The sequence below is a fragment of the Artibeus jamaicensis genome, unplaced genomic scaffold (assembly GCF_021234435.1).
Source record: "Artibeus jamaicensis isolate MK-2021 breed Jamaican fruit bat unplaced genomic scaffold, CSHL_Jam_final contig_327, whole genome shotgun sequence".
Lineage (NCBI taxonomy): Eukaryota > Metazoa > Chordata > Mammalia > Chiroptera > Phyllostomidae > Artibeus > Artibeus jamaicensis.
Window position 1 is genome coordinate 3840414 of NW_026521772.1, and position 27319 is coordinate 3867732.

At 42.5% G+C, this 27319-nt stretch overlaps 1 protein-coding gene across 2 annotated transcripts in view; it reads left to right on the forward strand.

Moving 5' to 3' along the window:
- The first annotated feature begins 683 nt into the window (after window positions 1-683).
- Window positions 684-27319, forward strand: part of TDRD5 (tudor domain containing 5) — a 38777-nt gene continuing 12141 nt past the window's right edge. For both annotated transcript variants that reach the window (XM_037145523.2, XM_053663719.1), the window contains exons 1-9: window positions 684-840; window positions 1498-1735; window positions 2550-2957; window positions 4590-4786; window positions 14428-14511; window positions 16813-16869; window positions 21363-21516; window positions 22584-22792; window positions 23771-23991. In XM_037145523.2, coding sequence (XP_037001418.2) covers window positions 1504-1735; window positions 2550-2957; window positions 4590-4786; window positions 14428-14511; window positions 16813-16869; window positions 21363-21516; window positions 22584-22792; window positions 23771-23991 — 1562 coding nt within the window. In that variant the 5' untranslated portion in view covers window positions 684-840; window positions 1498-1503. The remainder of the gene's footprint in view (window positions 841-1497; window positions 1736-2549; window positions 2958-4589; window positions 4787-14427; window positions 14512-16812; window positions 16870-21362; window positions 21517-22583; window positions 22793-23770; window positions 23992-27319) is intronic.

Here is a 27319-nt window from a genome sequence, read left to right on the forward strand (position 1 = left end):
CTCAGGTTTCCTTCTTGATTCAAAATCCTTTGTTATCTTCTGGCTTGTCTTGCTCCTTTAATTAGATTGTATATTTTAAGGTAATATATTAAGCCTCTCTAGTCTACCTCTTAAAACTACTGCTTTCTGGTTTCCAAAGACCTTAAAAATCTGGCTTATCCCAGTGATTCAATAAACACATCTTTGTCTTTAGCTTCCCGACTTTTTTTTTTCTCCAGTTGGTACGGGACTGGTCTCCACTTGAAAGCCCTCGTCACCCCCTGCATTCCTCTAGCTCTGCAGTTCCGGGCCCCAGAACTGCCTGTGATTACCCCTAACAAACCGAGACTTACTGAATCAGAAACTCTTGCTGATCAGAGATTAACCCGGGCATTCCCCCCCAACACACACGTGTCCCTCTTAAATAAGCTCCACAGGTGATTCTAAGGCACACCCAGGTTAAGAACTTCTCGACCTCGTGGTTGACGGCCCCTAGAGCAGAACGGCCCACCTGCCCATGCGCAAGAGGTGGTCCGAGAGTTCTCGGGGAAGTCCCAACTCTCGTCTTCCGACCACGTCGAGGGAGGTAAGCTGCCTTCGACCCCTGTAGGCAGCCAACTCGGCCTGGGAGCCTGCCCAAGGGGCCCTGCCACTGGGATAGCGCCCAGAACGGACCCGGGGCACTCGGCCGGGCTCAACCGTCCTGCAGGCCGCGCGCCCTCGGGCTGGAAAATAGCGCCGGGGCGCGGTGCGCAGGCGCGCTGGCCGCCCCCTCCGCGCTCTTCCAAAGTCGCTCTTCCTAGCACAACTCCTCTGACTTTCCCGGGTCGCAACGGCAGCGCCGGCGTCGGGGCTGGACAGGTGAGGGGTGGCCACACAGGGCCGGGTGCAGAAGGGTACTCCTCCTCCCCGCTCCGGCTGGCCTTTGCCAGCCCAGGTCGTGCGCAGTCCCCGGGGCAGGTGGAAGGACCACTCCCCACTTCGCAGGGGGTGGGGAGAGACGTTGGGGGCGGGGAATGGGCCACCTCCCCGGGGCGACTGGGGACCGGACGAGCGTGGAGGCCTCCGGTAAGAGGAAGCGGGCGTGTTTGGGCTGGGGACCGCGTGCTGTGGCGAGCGTCTTTGCTTGGAGGGGAGGCCACGCTGGGTTTGCTCCGTTCCCAGTCCTGGTTCCCAGAGTCCATTGTGACAGTAGGTAGACGAGTAAGGCCCCAACTGGTCCCGACCTAATGCTGCAGAACGTGGACTCACACAATAGCCAGTGGCGGTGATTTTTTGAAACACACGTGGGTTATCAGCTGAGGTTGAGATTTAGAGTTTGTGTGCGTGGGAGCTTTGCGAAACCCACGTTTCCGAGGGTTCTTTGATGTTGCTTCGGTCTTAATGCTTTTAAAACTCTAATCTCAGTTGTTTGTGTTTCACTGTTGGTCGTTTTAAACGTTTTTCTTTTTTTCCCCTGTTCATCTTGGGTTTGCTTGCTTCTCGTTATGAGCCGTGTTCCTGTCTTAAATCCCGTAGGGTGCAATGTCTGACCAAGAGCGCATACAAGAATGCCTGAGGAAAGAAATAAGGTCCCTTCTCATTTCCGCCAAAGATGGTTTGACCCCGCAGCAGTTGGAAAAGGAGTACCTTTTGATGGTCGGGAGCCATTTACCGCTCCGGATCCTTGGGTATCGGTCCACAATGGAGTTGGTGATGGACATGCCTGATGTTGTCAGTATCTGCCCTTGTGGGGATGGAACTGTAATACTGAAAGGTAAACTTTGTAGTAATCATCATTTAGTAAGGTTTTGGCAGTTATCCTGCATCTTAGGCAGGGCATTAAAAATTTTTTTAAAGGCGGGAGGAGGCGAGCCCTGGCTGGTGTAGCCCAATGAATTTAGCAGGGGCCTGCGAACCAAAAGATCGAGGTTTGATTCCCTGCAGGGCACATGCCTGGGTTGCAGGCCAGTTCCCAGCAGGGGATGCATGAGAAGCAACCATACATTGATATTTCTCTCCCTCTCTCCTTCCCTTCCCTTCTAAAAATAAATAAATTAAATTAAAAAAATAAAAAATAAAGGGGGGAGGAGGCACCTTTGAGGTTGTAGGTCAAGTTAGAGCTTTAGCAAAATGAAGACCCGTTTCCTCAGAAAAATGTGCATTTACAAAAACTGCATCTCGCATATGATTTCAGATCATTGCACCTTAATTTGGGAGAAACATAACAATGCAACCTTTTAATCATAAAAATCATGTTTTTAAATTCCACAAAGCACACCCACACAGAATCCTAAAGAAATTTGTTGTTCGTCTTTTTGAGCGTCAAGTCTTTTGGGAGTCAATTAGCAGTTGTGATGTTATTTTGGATTTAACTTCTTTGTCCTCTGGTAGAGGAGCTAATAGACTGTTGTCCAAAATGCAAAAAAAAAAAAAAAAAAAAAAAAAAGAACAAGGGCTTCATATTTTCATGGTACCTAGATACACAGCTCTTTGGAGAGTCAAAAATGTCTCTATAACTGCAGGTAGAAAGGATAAAGAAGGGAGTAAGTTTTCACCTACATATGCTCTCTTTTTTCACTTCTCTTCAGCCATTCCAGATGAATCCACCAGAGGAATAGCAAGTTTAGTTGCAAAACAGAGGAGCAGTCATAAAGTTCGCAACTCTATGCAGAAGGGAAGGGCCAGTGTTTGCTTGGGGCCAAGCTTCCATTGGCAAGTACCTTACCGAGGAAGGGTGCCCCCTATTCTGCCAGCTGTTGTGAAGAGTGAGTTGAAGGACCTCCTGGCGTTATCTCCTGTTCTCCTTTCTGATTTTGAAAAGGCATTTGCCAAGCGATTTGGACGCTCGTTCCAGTACATGCAGTATGGCTTCCGGTCTATGTTTGAAGTGCTGAATGCCGCTTCAGATGTCATTTCTGTAGAGCAGACCAGAGCGGGCTCCTTGCTGATGCTAAAGAAGAGCATGTCCGAGGAAAAGCAGAGAGGGTGGCCAGCAGGTAAGCACGTTAGCCTTGGTGACTGTATTGTGGATGAGCCCATTCTGGAGTCCTTGTGACACATGGAGTTATGTCATGGCTAAGCTCCACTAGTTTGTTGAAGTTAAATATCGGCTGTACCACGTGCTGGCTGAGTGATGCCAGGCAATTTACTTACCATCTCTAGCTGGAAATAATAATACTGGCTTCTTGGAATTGTACTGAGAATGCAATGAGATGAGGTCGGTAATGTGTCTGGCATTTAGTAAGCTCATAATAAATAGTATCTACTGTAAGAACACAAGATCAGCTCTCTCCAGAGCACTGTAAATGAACATTAGTTCTGTGTGTTCCATGTAAAGAAGACTAAACGTGGAAAGTGAAGTTTTAAAGCTGATCTTTGCCATCACTGATCTTTTGTGTGGTAGGTAGCACTCACTGCATTAATCTATGTACTGAAATGATAAGCACCTTGTTATTATACAGCATTTTTACCTTGGGTTCTCTTTGACACACCATATACAAGTAGGATGAGTAACCCCATCTTATAGATAAGGGTACCAAAACTCAGGAGAGCTAAATGACTTTCCCAAAGTCACTTGGTTGGAAAAGTGGTAAAGCCAGGATTAGACGCCCAGCCCTTAATACTGCTGACCCATCCTTCCAATCACTGTCCTTCTCAAGGGCTCAGAAAACCAGTATGATCATCCGTACCGTATAGTGTTTCTCTAGGTCCTTGACAATGTAGAATCCGTATATGCAACTTTTGGGGCGATTCTATGCCTATTTAAGTGGTATTTCTTTTTCTCAAAAACCTGTATTTGGATTACTATAGGTGAACCATGGGAATACCATGCATTTACAAACCAGTATTTAAACAGTGGTGGGCAATGTAATTGGACGAGGATATGCCAGGGGGTTCGCGTGCTCCGGCCAGGAAAGGCTGTGGGGGCCACTGAGTGTTCAGAGTCTAGCCCTCAACTGTATTAGTTTTCTTGAGGTGTTCAAGTCAAGCTTAGGGAGGCTAACTCCTGCTATTAAACTTACAAGGTCATGTATTGGGAACTTATAAGTTCCTATCTTTGTATCATCAGGATATGTTGGAAGTCATTTTTTTTTTTAGCTTGATCTTAAAGAGGTGAGGTCCAGTGCTACATCGTTTGTGCTGTACAACAGAAACTACCTCTCCAGTGCTATTTCTTGTCCTACCAGTCCTGAAGGAAGAAATCTATACTCTAGAATAATACCCTTGTTCTGTAGCTGTTCATTCCTCCTGTCCCCTCCACCCTCCTGACACATACCAACTTTGAGAAGCATAATTCTAAGCAGATTCCTTGCTTGGAAACTTTTTGGTCTCCTGAAGAAGATACAGCTTTTTTGGTTCTGACTTACTGAATCCGGTCTCTCTGTAATTATATTCAGAGAGTGGAGTTTCAGATAGTCCTAGCTTTTTCAGTAACACACTTACAATCTCTTGGTTTTCTCCTATAGATGACTAATCACTTTCATCATATGTAAATTGTATTGACTTAATATTGAAAATGTTGGCTTACTTTCCTTAATTTTCATTTCTAAGCTCACAGTAGCCTCTGTAGTTAACCTAAAATAAACTAGATGCTTCCAGTGACAGCTTTTCTCTGCTTTTGTTCACAGAAGGTAAAAGTTTTACCCAGCCTTTCAGGATGAAACCAGAAGGGTCAAACCCCCCAGGCTTCCCAGTGGCAAGGGCACGCTTTGCACGACCCAGTTTAAACATGGAACCAGTGAAGCAAGTACTGAACGTGAAAAAGACTTCTGAGTCCAATGCAGCGGAGACGTCAGGGCTGAATCACGCTGAAAAATTAAACCAGGTGAGCTGAGCTGTCAGAGTTTGGAGATAAAAATACACCGAAAATGTGTTTAGATTCAGTAGTTACTACCTGATGGAAAGAAAAGCTGATCTTTTAAAATCCGGGTCATTCACTGATGGGAGATTTAATTTACGCGTTTCCTGTGGTTCTGTGGCTTAGAAAGGAGTGAGAGGTGGCAGTGAGAAGAGGACAATTTTGTCAATTCCGTGGTTTCTACTCCATGGTTTCTACTATTTTCTGCAGGTGATTCCCAAATCTGTATTCCTAGTTCCGTTCTCACCAACGTTAGAGAAGTATACTTTTTTTTTTTTTTTTAAAGATTTTATTTATTTATCTTTAGAGGAGGAGGGAAGGAGAGAGGGAGAGAAATATCAATGTATGGTTGCCTCTCGTGCGTCCCCTACTGGGAACTGGCCTGCGACCCAGGCGTGTGCTCTGACTGGGAATGGAACTGCAGTTGTTTGGTTCGCAGGTCCGCGCTCAATCCACTGAGCTACACCAGCCAGGCTGGTAGTATACTAGTTTTTGCAACTGACCTTGTGAATATCTTCCCCTGAATGGCTGGCCCTGAGCACTACGGCCCTGGCATTTTTCTGTGACTATAATGCTGCAGGACTTTTGCAATATAACCAGCGAAGGCCTGGCCAACTTGCCAAAATGACTTAAGCTGAGCTCTGAGTAAGCACATGGAAACTAAATTCAAGACTTAAAAGTGCCTTATTTCTATAACTTAACAAAATTAACTTTAATCACTTCTTGTTCTTTTGGCTATGATCAAGTATAAAAAAATTAGCTCTAGTAACATAGTTTACCCACATCATTTTAACATAAAATTTACTCATTTTAAATGGACAGTTAGAGTTTTCACAGATGTATCTACTTATGGAATAACCATCAAAATAATTTTTTAGTTTTGTTTATATTTACTATGTAAGTTTAAAAAGTAGTTGTAGAGACGCCATCAGCATAAAGGGTTTATACCTGATTTTGTTTGTACATAGTATTTAAATGTTGTAATGAAAATAATAGAACTTCTTTGGGATTTTCCTCCTCTCCTACCTCTCAGATAACTCTTCAAGCAGTTTCACGTCTCTCCCTAGTAACACAGGCAATTGTCACTATGTTCGAGCGCGCATACACACGCGAACAAACTGCGTGAACACACGATGCCCGAGATCAGCACACATTCCTAACCATCAAAATAATTTTTAAAAAAGTCAACAGAATGCTTCCATTGTCCCCAAAAGGTTCCTTCATGCCGCTTTGTAGTCGACCTCTTTCCCCAGCTGCAGCCACCGGCAACCACTGCTTTCTGTAATTTTCACTTGCCAAGAGTTTTGTGTAAATGGAATTAGATAATGTCTAGCCTTTTGCGTCTAGCTTCTTTAACTTAGCATGATGCCTTTGAGATTCGTAGAGCATATATCAGGAGTTTGTTCCTTTTTCTTGTTGAGTGTCTTCCACTGTATTGATATACTTCAGTTTGTTATCTATTCCCCAAAAGATGGCACTTGGGTTGTTTTTTTGCTTGGGGCATTATGAATAAATCTGCTGGGAACATTGGTACACACTTTGTATGAACAGAGGCTTCATTTCTTTTGCATAAATATCCAGGAGTAGGATCACTGGGTCATACACTAAATGCATGTTTAACTTTATCCAAAATTGCCAAACTGTTTTCCAAATTGGCTGTACAATTTTACTTTCCCTAGAACTATGTTACATCTTTGTTAACATTTGATGATGTCAGTTTTTAAAATATTAGCCATTTTCACTGGGTGTATAGTGATATCTCATTATGTTCTTAATTGAAATTTCTACAATGATGAATAATGTTGAACATTTTTTCATATGTATATTTTCCATTTGTATGTCCTCTCTGATGTGTCTATTCATATCTTTTGCTTGTTCATTCTTAAAAAATTGAGTTGTCTTTGTATTTAGTTAGGAAAATTATTTATACATTCTGGACACAAGTCTTTTATCAGAGAAATATTGTCTCCTGACCTATACTTGTCTCTTCATTTCTTTAATCTGTTTTTTTTATGCGGAGCAGAAGTCTTTACTTTTGATGAAATCTAATTCACATTTTCATTCTGACTCTTGCCGACATAATAGATCAGTGACTCTTTCCCCTTAGATTGTCAAACTCAAAAAAATGACAGCCAACACGACAATAGCTGCCTGGTGTGAACGAATCAAAATTATACCTATTTTCTTTGTCAGATTGGCAAAAAATATAAAACATTTTCAGCATGCTGTAGAATTTTAGTAGTTTTTGTGTGCCATGAGATAAAAATAGAAGGTTGAAAATCACTGTACTAGATTTTTACTTAATCCAGAGTCACAAAGTGCTCTCCTATGTCTCCTTTTAGGAGTTTTTAATTTTCAGTCCTTAGGGTTTTTTTCTCCATTTCAGGTTAATTTTTGTATAAGGTGCCTGGTATGGATCCAGTTTCAATCTAGCTGGGTTAAAACTTGGGGATGTGTGAATATTTCTGTGTCCATTCTGTTTTAATACTTTTGAACTTCACCTTAATGTTTGTTAGGGCACGTCTCCCCTAACTAGTCTGCAATCAGGCATTCTCCTATTGTAATAGGCTTTTTCCCTGGAAGTTTAGAATTATTTTTGTAAGTTATAAAATCTCAATGAGATTGCTCTTAGAATTCAATTTAAAAAAATTTTAAGACCTCACACATTACATTAAATATATTTATTCAATAACATGCAGCTTTCTCCTTCTTCAGTATCATGCTGTTCAGTGCTGATGTATACTTTATTAGAGTCTGGCACATCTCTTGTAAGTGTACTCTTCAGTGTTGGATAGTAGGCTACTTTTGTTGTTACTGAGAATGGCGTTCTAACTGCTTATGGCTTATGAGGAGAGAAATCGATTTCTTAAAATACTCTTTTGAAACTGGCCACCTTACTGAACTTTGAACTTGTTTAACAGTTTTCTCATAGGTTTTCCAAACACACCACAATAATGTTTATAAATAATTGTCCTTTGTCTTTTTCAGTATGTAAAGTTTGCACTTCCATTTGCTACATTTAGTGTAGTCACCAAAAATTCCAGAAAAATTAAACAGTGAAAGGGCACATTTCCTGCTCAGGGACTTTAAACTCTGCAGAATCGAGTGGGGAGACGCTGCCTTTGATGGTCGGTCAGCGCCAGGCAGCAGTGAATGCAAACTCCGGGGTCTTGCCTCCTGGCACGGCTCCAAGGAGGGGAGCGGAGAAATGTAGATACACCGCTTCTATATATTTGTTTTTCTTTTAGTTTCACTCTGTGTTTTGCAGCTCTAAGAATCCCTTGTAAATTTACTTCCAGTTTTGAAGTGCTTTTAAATCGGAACTACTTAAATCCTATTCTAAGGAGTGGGCTCTAATTCCTAAACTGTATATTTTAATTCCCTAGGAGGCCAGACTCTACATAATTAGCAGATCCTACATAACTCTGTTTATAGACAGTGCAGCTTTCCTGACCTGAGTGAAGGTGGTGGGGAGCAAGGGCTGGGTAGAGGTGGTCACAGGGGAAAAAATGGGGACATCTGGAATAGTGTGAACAATAAAAATAAAGCTACAAAAAGTACAATTTTCCATTTCTTCAAAATTGTAGCCCTGTCAGTTTGCTAGGTGTTTCCTCAAAACTCTGTATGTGTGTGATGAGCCGAGGATATGTTTATTGATTTTAGAGACGGGAAGGGAAAGGAAAAGAGAGGGAGAAGGTCTATATGAGAGAAACTTCGGTCAGTTGCCTCTCCTACACGTCCTGACCAGGATCAAGCCCATATCCTAGGCAGGTGCCCTGACCAGGAATCGAACCTGCAAGCTTCTGCTATATGGGATGGTGTTCCTATCAACTGAGCCTTCTGGCCAGGGCACAAGTACATGTTTTTTTATGTGCATAGAAAAGGAATAAATATATAACTATATTACATTTAAATTGTACATATAGAGACAACATTTTTGATCTGTGTTTTGTGTTTTGCACAGTGAACATGCATTATTTGTCATGAAAGAGAAAAAATCAGTTTCTTCTTTGTAAAATGAGGATTAGTGTTTCTTCATTTTTACTTGCAAGAGGAACAGTCAGGGTCGGTCATTAGTATCCTGCCCTTGCCCATCGCCAGGCCTTGTTTCTCAAAGCAAATGGCTTACAACAGTTTAAAGCTTGTTTCACAAGACAGGAATAGGCTTTTCTTTAAGCCACACACTATTCACTTCCCCTTATTTTGACCTCTTGAGAGGAAGTTTAGATGAGGAATGAAGATGTGAGTGGGTGAACATAGATGAGCCGTATTTTCTAGTGAATGCACCTCAGATGCCCTGTCCAGCCCAGCCCATCGGCCTTCCCTGCGTTAGTGTGCAGTCCCAGGGCACAGCTGCTGGTCCCAGGGCACAGCTGACAGTCCCAGAGCACAGCTGACATTGGCGTCACTGTGCTTCCCGTTGGTAGGTCATCGCCCACAGGAGTGCTTGGTCAGGGAACCTGGCGTTTCTAGGGCCTCGAGCCTTAATAGCAGCATCTTGTACCCCTTCCAACCTTACCCCCACCTTACATGTTAGAAAACTTGACTGTAACATTCCGTGTGAGATTTTAAGTAGGCAAACCTGGAACCATGAAAGATCTGCTCTTAAATGAATTAAAAATTAGGGCCTGCTCTTCGTTTGTACCTGACTTTTAATTTGTGCTTATTAAACAATTACCGTTTTTATATGAATTAGATGCTTTGCTTCGTGTTGTGTATAAGAAAAGAAGCTTTTGTATTACACATAATGACCTGGCTCCGCTGTCTTCTAAGAGTGTTCTGGACAAGCAGCTGGGTGTGTTGAACAGTCACTGTCAGAAACAGGGATTCAGCGGGGCCATTAGTGCAGTTCTCGGAGGTGTGTTCTCTGGCCAACTTAGAGTAGCCATTCCCTACCTGTTTTCCGTGGTTCAATAAAATTTTCAGTATGGCAAGTCAGACTCCATAAGTGCCTAGCTTTTAGTTAAATGAGCAAATACTACTTCTGCATGTGTGTCTATGCCAGTATTGTGATCTTTATAAGAAATCTGTTACCGTTTTTACTGCATGGCCAGAAGTCTGTAGTATAGGCCTCTAAGATGTAACTTCTGCTCCTTTCTGTCTTTAGCTTCATGCATCTTCTTTCCAAAAAACACCTAGATGTGTGTCTGTTATTAAAACCTTTTTCTTATCACAAAAGTAACACAGATTGATTACAGAAGTTTTTTTTGATTGCAGAAGATTTAAAATATAGAAAAGCACAGCATTAAAAAAACCACCTATACTTTTTTTCACCTAGAAAATCTGACATTTTCTTTTTCTGAAAAATAAAAAATTAAAATAATTCTGGTCCAGGTTTGTGACCTGATTTTTAAATTGTACTTTGGCACTGTGACCAATCCCACATTGTCAAATATTGTTAATGCAACATATTTTTAATGGCAGTGTAGATCTGCTGGAGTTTATTTTACTTGTGACCTAGGTGAGGCATTTAGGCAATTTCTAGTTTTTGCTATTAAAAATAACCTTATGATGAAAATCCTGCTCAAATTTGCACATATTTCCATTACTCCACAGGATGAATTTCCAGATGCAGTCACAGCACTGAAAGGAGTGTGAACTTGTATGGCTTTCACACATGGATTAGGCTGTCCTCCCTAAAAGTTGTTTCGGTCAGCATTCACATGGGCGTGTGACAGTGTGTTCTTTCCTCGCACGTTTGCCAGTACTCGGTGTCAGTAGGCCCCTGACCTCTTCCTGCAAACCCCAGGCTGAGCTAAATCTCCCCTGGCTGCCCTAATACCTTCAGGCGTATTACCCCTTCATCACACTATCGGTTTTTCATTGATTGTAACTGTGAGTATAGACTTTCTCATGGGATTGTTTCATTGTCCCCACCCTGGGCTGCAGGGTCCATGGGGGCAGGACCATATGTATGTAGTCTATGTGCTCCATACATCGTGTTCTTTGTGCCGTGTGGAGCACATGTATGTGGTCAGTGCATGTTTGTTGAATGAATAAATGGGTGTTTTGCTAAAAACAGTTTTCTGATTTGACTAATAACTACTGCTGGCTTAACTAAGTTATTAGAGCCTACACTTTAGGCTTTTATTGGCTATCTAGTGTTCATTTTTATCCATCATCTATGTGTCATTTTGTCCATTTGTCTGTATATCTCTGGTTCAGAGTTCTCAGCCTCTTCTCTGGTCCTATCTGCTCCTACCTGAATATGGCTTTTTTGGGGTAGGAGGGACAATTTCCATCTTTATTTATGCCCTTATAATTTTTAAAAAATATTTATTTATTTATTTTTAGAGAGAGGGAGAAGGAGGGAGAAAGAGAGGGAGAGAAACATCTTTGCGAGAGAGAAACATTAATTGGTTGCCTGCCGTACGTGCCCCGCCAACCAGGGACTGAACCCACACCCAGGCATGTGCCTTGACCGGGAATCAAACTGGCGACCCTTCACTTTGTGGGATGATGCTCCAGCCAACTGAACCACACTGATCAGGGCCATGTTATAAGCTTTTGTTCACTTGATTTATTGCCCGTTCATTGTATTTGGTATATGGACATGTGAGAGTAAAGCATTGTCGAAATCCGGGGCCCTCCTGGTTGCTTTCCTCATGTCAGTCACTGATTGCTTCCTGCTCTTACTCTCCCTCACCTTGTAACTTCTACCCTCTAATTCTAGACATCCCTACGCTTACCTGGACTTTAAAATAATCTCCCTCACCCCATTCAGTGTAAAGTCAACTCAATTTAGTCACTTAACTTCAGGCAATAACTTTTTTTTTTCATCTTCTTGAGTGGTGTTCTTTTCCTATTCAGAGCCCATCATTTTGACATTGTAAGCCCAGACGTGACAGATGTTCTCTCTGAAAGGCCACACGATACATAGATGAGGCTTCAGGGGCCAAATGTAATTACTCAACTCTGCCCTTGTGGTGCTGAAGCAAACCTGGACAATATGTAAATGAGTGAGGGTGACTGTGTTTCAGTGAAACTGTCTCGCTAGTTAACCGACATTTGAATTTCTAGTTATTTTTATGTTGTCACCTAACATTATCCTTTTTATTTTTCCCTCAACTGTTTAATAAAAGTGTCAAAGCCATTCTTAGGTTACGAGACTGTACAAAGACAGATAGCGGGCCAGATTTGACCCATGGGCCATAGTTCGCTGACCCTGTTGCTTGCCGTTCCCCATAGGAATGAATCACATTTGTATTCACCATCCTGCCACTTCTTTCCCAGTTTCCCAAACTCTTGCAATTGAGTGAAAGGCAGCAAAAACCTGCCTTTACATCTAAGGGACTTTAGCTTTCTGCATAAAATGTGAGGTCTCTGAGTGTTTCCTTGGTCTTCTGTTATTCATCCTTGTAGAATCAGCAGTTCCTTCTTCTCCATTGTATTCTTTCCTAATTTCTGTGGATTCCGCCCTTGTATTATCTTTTGTTTCTATTTGTACTCCCTTAGCACCCTAGTTAAAACTCTTTCCCAGAGTTGCAGTGGTCTCCTAACTGGTTGCCCATCCCTCCAAATCGAATTTTCTGCCAGATTAAAATTCTGATAATGCCTCTCCCTAGCTCAAAATCTCCAGTATCAGTTATTGTTTACATAACCAGGAAAAATTCCTGAGTTTGGCATGTAGGGTATTCTGTAGCATGACTTCAGCCTACCTTTTCCAGTTTTCCCTTTAACTACTTTCCTAATGCCTTAGGCCAATTATACTTTTTTCTTTGTTTTCGAGATTCCTTCTACCTTCATTGACCTCTTTAGCATCCCCCTCTGCACTGTTCTCCCCACCCTGTAAGACCCTTCTAGAAGGAAGCCTCCCAATTTATATGGACCTTAATGTGAGGCACCCTTCTGTACTTTTATACTTGACTGGTTCTTAGGTTGTAGCTGTTTATGCAATTATCTCATTTTCCTAGTTCATAGTTCATTGTAAGTGGGTTGAGAGAAGTAATACTCTCAAAAGTGACTATTTTTTGTCCCCTGAAACACCTAGCACAGTGATAATTTAATAAATTGTTGTATTGAATCTTCAGATGGTGAGAGCCTGCTGAGATGTGAAAAATCAGTTACTTAGATTCTCTTAGGACTCACCGGGAGAGCTTTAGGGAATTATCTCGTAACAGATCCGTAGAAATATAAAGAACATGAGGCCGAAGGCTTTTGTGAAAGCTAGTGATACAGTCCTAGGAATCTCATCTCCCCCCCAGGTCCCACTTTCACGTCAACCTTCCGAGATACTGAGATTGTCTTCATTTTTCAGATGAAGACACAGACCTAAAAGGTCACAGTTTATAAGCAATGACAGGCCAAGTGACAATAAGAAGAAAGACTACACAATAAAAATTGAGAAGGAAAAAAATATTGATAGTGATTGTGTCTGTGTGATATCATTTTAGGTATTTGTGTTTTTCTTTATATCTTTGTAGCTTTTCTAATATACTATATAATTTTATACAGTCAAACCTCAGTTGTTGAACAATTTGGTTCTCAACCAATTTCACAGAAAAAATGTGTTTGTCCAACAAAATTTTAGTTCTTGATTCTCAACCCAACAACTCTTTCATGCTGATACCTGTATGATCAGTCACATGTCCCTCAGTCAATAAACAAAGGAGATTTGGTTTTCAAACAAATCGCTTCTCAAACAGTTTGCCAGAATGAATCAAGTTTGAGAACCGAGGTTCTGTGGTATTTACTTGCACCGTTGAACCTAACTCCACAATCTCTCATCTACAGTAGGTTTCCCTTGCTGTGGCTGTGACCTCAGCCCATCTGCACGTGCTCCATGCTGTTTTCCAATCGTAATCTGTGCTTCCAGCTTGTATTTTCAGTTCATCCCATGCCCACCTTTTTACCTTACTGGGGTCTCCATTTGCCACTGGCTTCTGTCTACCAAAATCCTCAGACCCCTGCTATCTTAACTTGGGCCTCTCCTATCTTTACTCCCTATCTCTTGAATTCAGAAAATAACCCGTTACTTCCTTATTTTTCCACTTCCTCAACTGTGTGAGCTCCCTCTCTTTTCCCTCTTTTCTTAGGAGTGGGCCTTGCGTCTGAACTCAGAATACTTCAGATAGTAACTATCTCTACCTTCTGGCCCCACATTCGCAGAGCCTTCCTGCAGCCTTACTGGTTCTTTCTCCTTCATTTCTACTTCAACAGAGGAGCTGTCCCTTCCACCCTTTAGGGCCGGTCCTTCCCCCAATGCCCTGGCTCACACTGAATCCTGCCTCCCAGGGACCTTGCACCATCCGTCTCTTCCCTGCATTAGGTGTGCACTGAGTGTGTGTGCGGTAAACATCGAAAACTTATAAGGAGAAGAAAATGAGTAACAAAATTTCTTTCTGGGTTGAGGCATTGAAGACTCAAGAATCTAATTGTTATAGAGAATATTAATTACCCTGGAAAATTTCAGTGTTTAGTTTTATAAAGGTTTCATCTGAATGTGTTTTATATGTATGAAATGTTACAGTGTGTTTTGAGGACAGTTTTTTATCCATTTGATTTGAAATGCATTTCCTTTGATAGATATTTCCTTTGCATACCATTAAGATTGATCCTTAATTTTTTTTTTTTTTTTTTACTGTAACTCAAATTTTTTTCTCTTATAGTTGGAGAACACCTTCAAATCAGTTATTGCACAGATTGGACCTGGAGGCACTATCCATCCAGAACTAAAACATAAGATAAAATTTGTAAGTATTTTCTGTTTCTGGGAAATGGATAAGAGTAATTGATTATACATGTAGATATCATTTGTGGTTGAGTTGAAGTTGCCTGTGAGTATTTATTAGTTTTATATTTATGCCTGATCTTTTAAAATATATTGCAAATGGCATGATTGTTCCTTAAAGATCAGGAAAAAAACGGTAAATAAATTACATACTCTTAAAATTTTTTGAAAAAAAATTTATACAATGTAAGCTCCTTCATAAATGTGCTCACCTCCTTTTTTCTTCCTCTCACCCCAGTAAGTCTTTGTTAAGATCTTTCCAGTACCACTTTTCTATATAGTATATCAAATATTATTCTGAATTGTATAGGGTATCACATTGTGTGGAGGTACAATATTTTGCTTGAGATTTGTTTTTTATTAACGTTTGGGTTATTTCTAGCCTTGACTATTAAAAAATGCTGTAGTTGGTATCTCTTAACATTTATCCAGAAGCAGGGTTGGCAGAGATATTGATTGAGATTCGATTAAATCTTACTGCATTGCCCTCTAAAAAGTTTGAACAAATTTTCAGTCTCACCGACAGTGAAATGTTACTATTTAGTTATTTTTTAACTTACAACTCTTGATTTTTATACTGAGCATCTTTTCATCTGCATGGTAGCCATTTATATTTCAGACGTGAATTACTTTTGTCCTTGGCTTAATTTATTTTTTCTCCTTATTCATTTGTAAAACTCTTCGGCTGTTATGTATTGGGCCGACGGATGTGTACACTTAAAATTTTGGAGAGAGCTGCTAGTTGAAATTTGAGTAATCAGAGTGCCGTTTGGATGCTCACTGCCTTGTGTTACTCCAGCCGAGCCGTTGTGGTTTACGTGGGTGAAGTGCAAAAACCTGTGTGCGGTCAGGCCCTGTGTTCTTGTGTGGGCGTTTGTTCCGTGTGACTTTTTGTGGTAACAAAACATTAGAGAGAGATTACGCATTTATTGATAAAGGATTGGTTAAATTATTCACCCAAACTAGAGAATATTGATGCACGTGGCTCGTAAGAAAGTTTATGTATATCTCAGTAACGTACGTGGAAGTATCTCCTTAACATGTTGTTGAACTTTAAAAGCAGATTTTAAAGAATGACAGGTTTAGTGTTGTCCTTCATGTAAAACTATGAATAATGTGAGGCTGTGTGTGCATACATTGCCTTCTGAAAGGGTGTTTTCCTAAATGCAAAACAGCTCTTTCTGGGGCGTAGGATTTTGGAGTAAGTTTTACTGTATATTTTTCTGAAACTTGAACTAGAATTTTAAATAAAATACATACTGTTTTGAAAAATTGAGGCAAACACCAAGCTTACTGTACTGTATTGGGATAGACTGAATCCGCTTCTGGGAATTTACCCTAAATGAGCAGCTGACAGGTATGCATGATGCAGGTGTGCACGATGCAGGTGTGTACGATGCAGGTGTGCACGATGCAGGTGTGAGGCTAATCACCACAGTGTCTGTGCGGTGTGAGCATCGTGAAAGCTCGAGCCGGTGAACGCGCTGCTCCCTACTTACCGACACGACCAGAGGTCTGTGGTCTGATATTTAAAACTGGTTGTAGAAATAATGACCATTTTTATATTAAATACAGGTACCTTCACGTGCACGCGATAGCAATGGCTACTAGCTGGATATTTTCTCTTTGCTTAACTGTATTTCGCAAAGTTTTCTGTAATGTCCACTGGACTTTTCTACCATTTAAAATCCTTGAAATTATGCTATGGAATTTTTTAAAGTTTTTTTCTTCTTTTTTAAAAATTTTATTTATTTATCTTTAGAGGGGAAGGAGAGAGGGAGAGAAACATCAATGTATGGTTGCCTTTTGTGCCCCCCCCCAACTGGCCTGCAGGGAACTGGTCTGCAACCCAGGCATGTGCCCTGACTGGGAATTGAACCGCAATTCTCTGGTTCACAGGCCTGTGTTCAATCCACTGAGCTACACCAGCCAGGGCCAATTTTTTTTTCTTTAATGTGCGCTAAAGCTAAGTGTGTCAGCTGAGCTAAAGAACTATAGGGATTTCTGGAGAGTTGTGGCATTGCAGTGTTGTGCAAGGATAATTTCTCAACTCTAGGAGTGTTGGAAGTCACTGCTTTTTTTGTTGTTTTTTTAAAACTTGAACCTGATTTAAAAATATTGCCACTCTATTTCATTCACTCAGTAATGTGGTATTTTTTAACCTTTGTTACTACTCAAATTTATGCTGTTGTATTTTGACATTTTATCACACAGCATTTCAATGGTATCTGTTTATATCCTATTTCATTTTTTTATTTATTAGGTTGTGTCCAAGTTTCCAGAGGGATTGCTTATTTCTAAACTGCTTAGAGAGTTTGAGGTGAGTGTTTTTTTTCACCAGCCATGGTTTTTTATGGCGTATGTTTTTCTTGGTAGATAGAAATGTTGTTGCTCCCCTGGAGCCTCCAGCTCTGTGCTCTAGAACTTAAACATCTTGTTTTGAATTTTGAAGTCCTTTGCTTTACTAAAAGAGTTCAGAATAAATACTTCATGATACGTAGGCAGGATATTTTCACCACTTCTTATTCTGATATTGTTAGAATGAAAGTTATTTTTAATGTCTGATAATACCACGTGGCAGAGGGGAAGTAGAGAAACACAGTACCTCTCCCCTGCTCACGGGACAAGACCCCTCTGGAGAGTGTTGTGGCAGGCGGGCAAAGCTGGAGGTACGCACCCCCCACTGACCCAGCAGCTCCACGTCCGCACATGCACTTTGGAGAAACTCTTACATACGTGCACATGGAGACATGCATGAGACGTGTGCTCATGGCAGCACAGGAAAAAACTGGAAACAGATTACTTGGCCGTCAGTAGGAGAATGGATAAATAAATTAGGATTGACACTTAGGCAATGGAGCGAAATGTAGTAGGTAAAATAAAAGATCTAGATTTGTTGCAGAACATGAAACATTTTGGGAACCATCATGATCAGTGAAAAAACATCAAATGACTGAATGATAATTCAGATACTGCCATATAACCAATTTTTACAAATGGTTAAATCCTATACCTACGTTAGCCACTGCGTTCTGAGTGGCTTTTGTGATTCATCAGATTTCACGACACACTGAGGCTCACAGACGTAGCTTCCCTAAGGGTCAGATAGCTGGTGTGGGTGGAGTCAGGACTGGAGCCCCGGGCAGCCAGTCTTTTCAGAGTCCTAATTTTAACTGCTGTGCCGGAGAAGCTGTCGTATATTTGCAGACATGAGCACAGACATTGGGGAGATACTGTGGCGTAATGGTTAAGGTACATCACTTCTGTACATCTGTTTTATGAATGATACGTAAATCAGGATAATACCTATTTTTATAGAGTTTTGTGAAGTTTAAATGACTTAAACATAAAGCACTTAGAACAGTGCCTGCCACATAGTAATTGTTCAATAAATGTTAAAAGAAGAAAACTTAGAGGAAATGCACATCATCCCTCAGATAGTGATAAAGAAAATTTAAATTCACCTCTTTTGAAATGTATCTTTTAGAGCCACAGAGTGTTTTTCAAGCAGGCACATGGGAGAAGCTACAACCAAGGCTTTTGGTGTTTTTTGGATTAATAAGTAAAGTTACTACTTATCTAATGAAATTACAGAATCTCATTAAATCATATTAAATGATTTAATCATATTAAATCACATAATTAAATCATATGTTACAAAATTTACGGGTAAAATCAACCTCCTATGCCAGACGCAGAACTCAGAGTGAGCGGTTTTCTATCACAAACATTTCACCAAAGGTAGCTTCCTGTAATAAAAATTTAGGGTATTAAGGTTACGAGTCGACAGTCCTGGAGAAATTAAAACAAACCTTTTAATGTTACAGGGAAGATCTTTGCCTCTCTTAGTAAACAGACAGGCAGAAATTCAATTTTATGATTATAAATGTCTACTAAGTTTAGATTTAATTTAACCTTTATTGTAATTTGTAGAAACACCTGCTAACCCTTTCTTATTGGACGTGATATGTAGCGACCTGTATGATTTGACCTCTTGAAATACCTGGTCAGAGGTCTGCCATCTTTCAAAATCCCTTATTAAATTGCTACTTGAAGGGAAGATAGTACACTAGCAGTAGAGTTTTGGGATCTTCCTGAAGCTCCACATAAAGATGGGGAGAGAAACCGGGCAGCAACACCAGAAATCCGCAGTGTTTACAGAGAAACGGGGGAATACAGACGGCAGAGGAAACTGGTGAGGAGGGTCACCCCCAGGGAGGCGATCCCTTGGGTGACCGTCGGGTCGGAGTGGGACAGAGACTTCTTGCTGTGAACCCTCTTGAGACTTTTGAATATCACTTATTCAAAAATTAATAAATTATATTTAAAAATCCTTTCCACAGTGGCCTTTTGTTTAACTGAATTGCATATTCATAGTGCCGAAGGAGAAGGTAGACAAACCACTGAAGTGACTGTTGAACATAAAAGGGAAAGAAACCGTAACACGCACGTGATGTACGAAGAAATGGAGATGCTAAGCCTAATTCCCCAGCACCTTTCCCATGTCCTCTACCAATCCTTTATCTCTTGGGGTACTCATGCATGGCTCTCAGTATGTGAGCGACCCCTTTACACCCTGCCCTGACTGATACCAGGCTCCCCTGGGAGAAGTCATCAGGAGTTGGGCGGACTCTCAGACCATCACAGGAGCAACAAGTATGTGTTGTATTCGAGTGTTTGCCTTCTGTGTACCTGTCCATAGCCCGCAAGGGAATAACGTTGGAGCGTGGATTTCCTACCAACACCTAGTCAGAGGAAGAGAGCAATAATTATGTAAACGTAATATACGTAACTCATCTGCGTTAGTTAACCTTGGTCAGGGAGACAGAAGTTTCATTAAGAGTTTGAATTTTTAATGGGAGGGTTCATTAACAAGGGCAAAGTTAAGAGTTCACTGTTCCCCTTAAACCCAACCGGTGTATTGCCCTGAATGCCCTGTCCGCGGGCCTGGCTGTGTCCGCGGGCCTGGCTGTGACCGCGCGCGCAGAGGCGTCACAATGGTAGGTGGTCCAGCTTCAAGATTCCGAAAGGCGGCAACGTCTAGGAGCCCAGTCGACCTGACTACGCCGACCCGGCTTCACTGCGATAATGGGTAACTACCTGAGCAGCTACCTGGGCATGTGCCGAAGCACGGCCAGTGCCACACTACAGCCACCCACCCGAGTGCGCAGGACCCTCGAGTCCATGCCCTCCCTTCGCCAGCGCCGCCCGGACCAGATCCGAGACCCCTGCCTCCACCCGAAGCGGCGGCGCTTGGTCCCGACCCAACCCCAGCCCGCAATGACTGGCGGAAACTGTGCGGAATGCCGGAGGGCGAAGATGCGCATGGTCTGGAGGCACTTGCCCAGCCCGCAGCCCGGCCCGACCCTCCTGGGGCTGGATATTTCCGGTGCTCGGAAGACCAGGATGCAGTACCTGCTCTGGCATCCTCCTCCCCGCCGCCCACGCTTCCAGAGCCCGGTGACGATTAAAATTACTCCTCCTGGGAGCAAACCGAACTTCTACGTATGTCCACCTCCCGAAGAGCCCCCGGATCCCTGTGCCAGGGAGACTGTGCTGAAGGCCCTCAGCCAGTGCAATAAGGGGAAGAGGAAGTTCGACGAACCGCTCTGGTTTGAGGTCCCGGACAAGAGAAGCCGGCCGTCTGCCTTCAGGCCTGTAGGGAGGGATGATGGAGTGACCCTTCCCCTTACACCCAGGCGTGGGCCTCTGCGCCGGGTGCCCTTGGTGTAGAGAGAAGGACACTGACCCCCCCCATCCCCATCCCCACCCGATCCCTCCCTGTCTGCTGCCCACCACCTGCAAGGACACCACCAGCCCAGGCCACACGGTCGTGGCCTCGGCCGGAGAACCGGTAGCTCGTGGTCACCCTTGTGTCCTGTTAGTCAAAGCCCTGCGACCACCACCACCTGCTGAGAAGCCAACCCACAGTTCTTTTACTACGGTGAGCCCAGCCCTTCCCCCTGAATAAGTCTCAGACACCACGGTCTCCTGACAGGTCTGCCAGGCCCTAAACCCCGCCCCCCTTAAGTGTGCGCACCCACATGCAGAATCACTGCTACCCCCAACCCTGGCCTTCCTCCTGCTCACCCACTCCTGCCTTTTCCCAGGAAGGTGTCTTTCTCCCGTTTGCCCAGGTCGTATAGCGAAAAGTGTGTGCTTGTTCTAAATAACAATTACAGGCAGCATTATTATCATGAAGGAAAGAACATAGTAGTATCTATCCTGTATGTATTCTCTTGTTTATAAATATATATATATTTTTTCCTTTTCACGGCAAGAAAATCAAACAGTGCACTGTAGGAAGTGCACTGACACCTGGTTGTTTATCCCAGCTTCCAGGGTGAAATAGACACAATTTCATGGAAATATTTTTAAAATACTTTACTGCATGTGGAAAGTGGTAGTGGATACTCTTTTTCTGCAGATAAGCTGTGAACAGCTTTATTATGATTTTTTTATCTTGTGCATTCCCCTCATTAAAAAAAGATGTATGCTTTGTAGTCAGACATTATTAAAAATGAGAGGTACAAGGGTCTCCTGATTTTCACTTCAATTCACCATATGCTCTGAAAGGAATTTGACGTTGGTTTACAAGCTTTATAGTAAGAGATGATAGGTCTCTTGGTTTGTATTATATACACACGGAAGCAAGCCTTTACTGTAGCACCTGAGCTCACTGATCCTTACAAGTTTAACTTGGCTGAGTCCAGATTAAAGCACTGTCCAAGGGTGTCTGTATAGATTATATTTCTGTTGTCTAACATTGCTGTTTCATGTTATTTCTTTTTTTCCCCCCTTTTTTTGTGACAGGTAGTTTTTAAAGAGCAACTTTCACCAAAAAAATTGGGCTTCTTAAATGTGATAGAACTCGTTGGGGCTCTTAGTGACATTCTCTACGTGGAGTTCAGGGAAGGAGAGCAAGACCTACTGCTGTTTGATGCTGATCTGAAGCCCCTACCACGTGGTGAGTTGAACGATATGAAGCAAACCTGAGTTTTAGTTTTCCCTGTAAGGACAAGGAAGAAGAGCGCATTGGTTATATAGGATTCTTTGTTATAACCAAACAGATCACATGTTAGCCTTGAAAATGTTAGAATTTTTATATAGCCTTCCAGACTTTTTTCATTGTATATGTAAGTGTAGCTAGATTTTTAAAAGTAATATTTACTTTTTAAACAATTTCAGCAATGCTGAAGTGGCAACTGAAGGTAGTGGTTTTAGTGGGTCTCCTTATGGACCTTTTCTATGTTACATAGTTTTATAACATATGCAAACTTTTCATACACAAAACTGTATTATATATAAATATTGTATACGTCCTTGCTTTTTATACTTCATACATACGCATGTTTTTCCATATCAGCACATACAGGTCAACTTCATTCTTTTTAACTGCATATAATTATTCTATGTGACTACATAATAATTCACTGAACCTTGCATTGATGGACATGTGGATGTATCCATTTTTCATCATTACAAAAATACACTGATAAATATTGTATCTGCCCCTTTGTGTACTTACTAGTTTATTTTTCAGGCGCCCTTATGGTTTTGGATATATCTGGGGTTGGTTGGTTTTAACGTGCCAAATTCTTCTAATCATCATATATGTGTAAATTTGAACAAAATATGAGATTGATTTGGGAATTCCCTAAAAATGAAGGCATCGTATTACAGGCTAAGTAGTCACATACGTGCTACATTAAGCAACAGTGAGTGTTCACTGCTAAATCTGTAGAATAAATAAATTGTTATCAGAAGGTTGAAAAAATAAACAACCGATCACCAAAGTTTAAGAAGCCTTTCTAGAATCTCCCTGTCTGCCAACGTAATTTAAGATTTGTCCCCACCTGGAACTTCCCTTACACGTCTCCATACTGAAAGGCTCTGCAAAGATGGGTTTCTCTCTCTCATTTGTCACTGACTACCCAGGGCCCGTCACAGAGGATGTGCTCAGGGACGGTTATAAAAATACTTCCACAGACATATATATACATTGTACTTAGGGTGCTCTCTTGGTCATTTCAGATGGAGCGGTTTCGTCAGTGAGAAATACAGGTTTCCTTCAATCAGATAAGAAAATAGAAGCCAAAACCTGTGTCTCTAGTCCCCCTAGAAATGCATCGTCTGCTGCTGCTCTTAAGGAGAACCCGTGGGCTTGGTCTTTTAAAAACCATAAGGAGCCGGAACAGAAGGTTTACAAGAAACCTAACCTGGTGGTGAAGCCTCTACAGCTGGTGAGTGAGGTTTACGGACTCTCGCGCTGGAGACTCACCGTTACAGAGAGCTCCTGAACGCGTGGCTCCCGAAACCAGAGTTCTGTTTCAGAGAAGTCTGGTTCCCGGGTCGGCGGTTCATGCAGCATTTGGTCTGGTTTCAATCTTTTTTCCCTTGAGTCTTGTTTAGAGTTTTCACGTGGCTTTGAGAATCGACCTCTCTCAAGGTGACATCGCTGACTCTCTGTCCACATTTTTCCAAATGTAGGCTTGAAAACCCTGCACTGCTTTAGAGGGAGGAGTCCGGGAGCCTTGTGTTAGCGCAGGCTCAGCCTTGGTGGCAAATTGCCCCGCCCTCTCCTCAAGTAAGGGGGGGCCTCGATTTTTCCTCCTTTGTGACATCGCTGCACAGTTTCTCCCTTTCTGTGCTCTCTGGTACTTACTTTGTTGTTACCGAGGAACGAATTGCTTACTCTCCTAACCTCCTGCCCTCTATACCTGCTTTCATGGAAGGAAAACATTTCGTTGGGAGAGCCTGCTGCGTTTTCTGGACAACAGGAAGGCTTAAAGGAAAATAATTTAGAATGAGTGCTGAGAAACCCTATTTTTGATTATAAGACTAGTCTGAAATTTAATCCATTTTTTCAAGTTACCCTTTTTGGTAAGGCTGGGTAGGATGAGAATCTGCTGTAGCTCAGCCTATTTGAAGGACCATGTGTTTAGTTTTGTGTATGTGGTTGTGCGACACATTTTTAACTCTTTACCTAATATCACAAGGCAGCAGTTTTCATATTTTGACCTAGTTGAGGACCACCTCGGGAATTTTTAAGTGCATTCTTATGGGCCCCATCCCCAGGTATTCTGAATTCTGATTTATAATTTCCTAGGTGATTCTGATACAGGTGACTCATGAAATATACTCTGAGGAATGTCATAGAGTTTGAGATGTCTACCCAGAGATTTATGGTGGCCTCTTTGATTTCTTTTTTTAACTTGTAGCAAGTGGAAATTGACAGATCACAGCTCAGCATGGCAGTGGCCAGTCACGACATCCCGCCGGACGCTGTTCGGGACGAGAAGCTGTGCAGACTGCCACCGTTGGACACCAGCAGCCTCGTGGGGGTCTTTGTGGAGTACATCATCTCTCCTGGTCAGTTCTACGTCCGGATCTACAGCCGGGACTCCTCGGAGTTACTTGAAGACATGATGATTGAAATGCGGTAGGGGCCTATTATTGTAGTCAGTGTGTTTTTCATGTACTTCATTTTAAATCTGTAGTCCTCAAATATTTAGGCCTCAGGATTCTTAAAAATTAAGGACCCCAGAGAGCTTTAATTTATTGTTATTTATCATGTAAAAATTAAAACTGCAAAAATTTGAAAATATCTTCTGTTTAGTACTGGCTGATGGGGCTCAGTGGGTTGAGTGCTGGCCTGTGAACCAAAGGGTCACTGGTTCAATTCCCATTCAGGGCACATGCCTGGGTTGTGGGCCAGGTCCCCATTTGGGGATGTGCGAGAGGCAACCACACATTGATGTTTCTCTCCCTCTCTCTCTCCCTCCTAGCCCCTCTCTCTAAAAATAAAATAAAATCTTAAATATCTTCTGTTTTAAAATAATGGTAAGTCCATTTGTGTGAATATGGATAACATTTTTATGAAAATAACTGTTTTTTATAAATTAGAAGAGTGGCATTGGTTTACTTTTTGAAGCTCTCTTTTTAATATCTGAGTTAATAGAAGAAAATTGGATTTTTTAATGTCTGCTTCTGTCTTTAGTATCTTGAGAATGTTGTTTTGTGTGAAATATGTAAATACACCCAGATACATAGTTGGGGAAAGGAGTATTTTAATAACCTTTTCAAAACATTATGAATATTCTTCGATAATATACCAAACTCAACAGGTAGGAGTTTGTTGAAGATCGGCTGCAGTATGGAATTTGAACTTTTTATGCTCGGCTGTGGTCTGCCCTTGCATTTTGAATGGATCCGGGACTGGCTGTGTGATTGCAGGCTCTGTGTTTAAAAGTTATTCAGAAGTTCAAGGTAGCAATGGCAGAGTACCACAGCAGTCCCGAGGCCCTTGTCGCTGTGGACTCAGTGGAACCGACCCCGAGTGGGTCTGTGACCCCCACCTCTGATTCAAAACCTCATGCTCTGGTCATTTGGGAAGCAACTGTTCGCTGAGTTATGTCGATCCTCCAAATGTTGACTTGTTTTATCACATAATATTATTTTTAAATCACCTTTGTTAATCTCATTGATCTCATCAGACAAGTGCTAGGGAGACGTCAGCTGATGGTGGTGAATACAACATTTTCCACAATTCTGATTTTCAGTTGATAGCTTTGTGTTTGACCACTGACAAAGATATCGTCGATGTTTTCCTTGAACTGACAGGCTCTGTCATTTTTGAAAGAAATGTGTGAAGTACCCGAGTCCGAATAAACATAGTCGGTTAGCGGCCCTTTCAGGTGAAAACGGTGTCCACAAAAACAATGTCTAGTTTATCTTCCAAGTAAAAATAAGACTCTGTTTTAGTCACAGAGAATATTGACGAGCTGGTCGCTCAGTTAATAACTTTAACAATTTTTGTTGCTTTACCAAGGGCATCTTTAAGTGAAATTAGCCTCTTTTTTAAATTTAATGTGACAAATAAATGACCACCAGTAAGATTTGGTGCCGCTGCCTCGGTTCAGCTAAGCCACGTGGTGTGTGCCCACCACACCATCGACGCCAACGTCAGCACAGACCTTCCTGCAAAGGTGTTATCAGGGTTTTAGGGGTTTGCAAACTACGCTTGGAGAACCGCTGCCCTACATTAGCCCCTTTCTCTCCTGAGAAATGATGCCCCTGGTTAATAAACACCAGGTAAAATGTGTGCATTTTCAGGAACTTTATATTTATTCATGAGCAGCAGTGTCTGATTTTTTCACTGGTGTCACATGTAGGAATATTTTTATTATTTATTTTGTGTCTTTCTAAAAAACCCTTTATGTTTTTTTTCCTGTTTAAAATTTTACCACATTCTGTACTCGGCTCCCACCCAAGAACACCTGGCGTAACGTTAGTCACTTAATAATCACTCGGTAAAAATACCTCACGTATCCCACTTCAGTATGGCTCAGTGTACGTCTCAAAGCTCACTTGCTGGCTCAGCGACCTTGAATTGACTTTACTCCTCTGGACCCAGTCTTCTAATTTCCAGAATGGGGGTGGTGATAACAGTGCCTTTTTTGTAGAGTTGTGAGCATGTAAGTGCTTAGGACAGAGTCTAGCTGAAACGTTGGCCACTCAGTAATGAGCCCTAGACCTGCTGCTGTTGGGATACGGAGGCGCTGGCAGTACCAGGAGGAGATGGGCACGGTCTTTGCTCCGTGAACTCTGATTAGTTGGGGAGACAGGTGAGGGCTAAGGGGCCTGCTGCGTGATGCAGTCGTTCTGCTCAGCAGGGCGGAGCAGAGCTTCACAGAGGAGGTACTTGAGCCGGGCCTCAGAAACGAGTGACAGTTTGCCGGCCAAGGAGGTATGAGCGGGTGTGCGCAGGTCTAATCACCGGGACGGAGGCCAGCAGTACCAAGGGCGTGAGCCGTGTGCTCGGGCAACAACCGGTAGGGAAGGAGAGTCAAGGCTGGGTGAGGTTGAGGGGAAAGTAACTGGATATGGAGCAGGAAGGGAAGGGAAGAGCTAGATTGTGAGTGCTACAGGAAGGGATTTCAACTTACTCTGTAGACCAGCGGTCCCCAACCCTTATGGCACCAGGGACCAGCTCCGTGGAAGAGTTTTTCCAGGGACCAGGGGTAGGGAGATGGTTCCAGGCTGATCCAAGCACATTACATTCAAGTTCACCTCCTGCTGTGTGGCCTGGTTCCTAACAGGCCCAGACCGCTACCAGGCCATGGCCTGGAGGTTGGGGACCCCTGCTGTAGACAGTTTTAAGAAAGAGAAGACATCCACAGGTCAGTGTTTCAGGATAACTCCAGCTGCGGTGTGGAGGATGGGTGGAGTGAAAGGGAAGAGTCATCAATAGGTAGTGTTGGTGAGAGAGAGAGAGAGTGGAAAGGAAGAGAGATTGGAGAGGAATTAGGAAAGTGTCATTGTCAATTCGGAATGGCATTGAGACGGACTGGAGAGAAAAGGGGCGTCTGAAAGCTGTGCTGACTTTGGAGGTTGGGCAGGTTTGAGGGCAGGTTATAGGTTAGACATTCACACGTAGTGCATCCAGGTGACCGTGACATAGCGAACTGGCGATGCTGAGTGGGTAATATTAGGATTAGGTGTAGCCACTGTTTCCGACACAAAGCCTAGCCATAGTAGCATGCAGGTAAACGTTTATTCCTTCTTCCCATGATAGTCCTTGTATAGCAATGTAGACCGACAGCGTGGCTCCAGGTGTTTTCTGTCTTGCTGCCCCAGACAGTGTATCGGCCCATCCATACGGTCCAGGATGTAACTCACCAGCAGATCCACCTGGGCTTCTTCATTCTAGCCAGTGGGAGAGGGGAAAGGGGGGGCAGGGCTTGGAGGTACCCCCTTTTCTTTGAAAG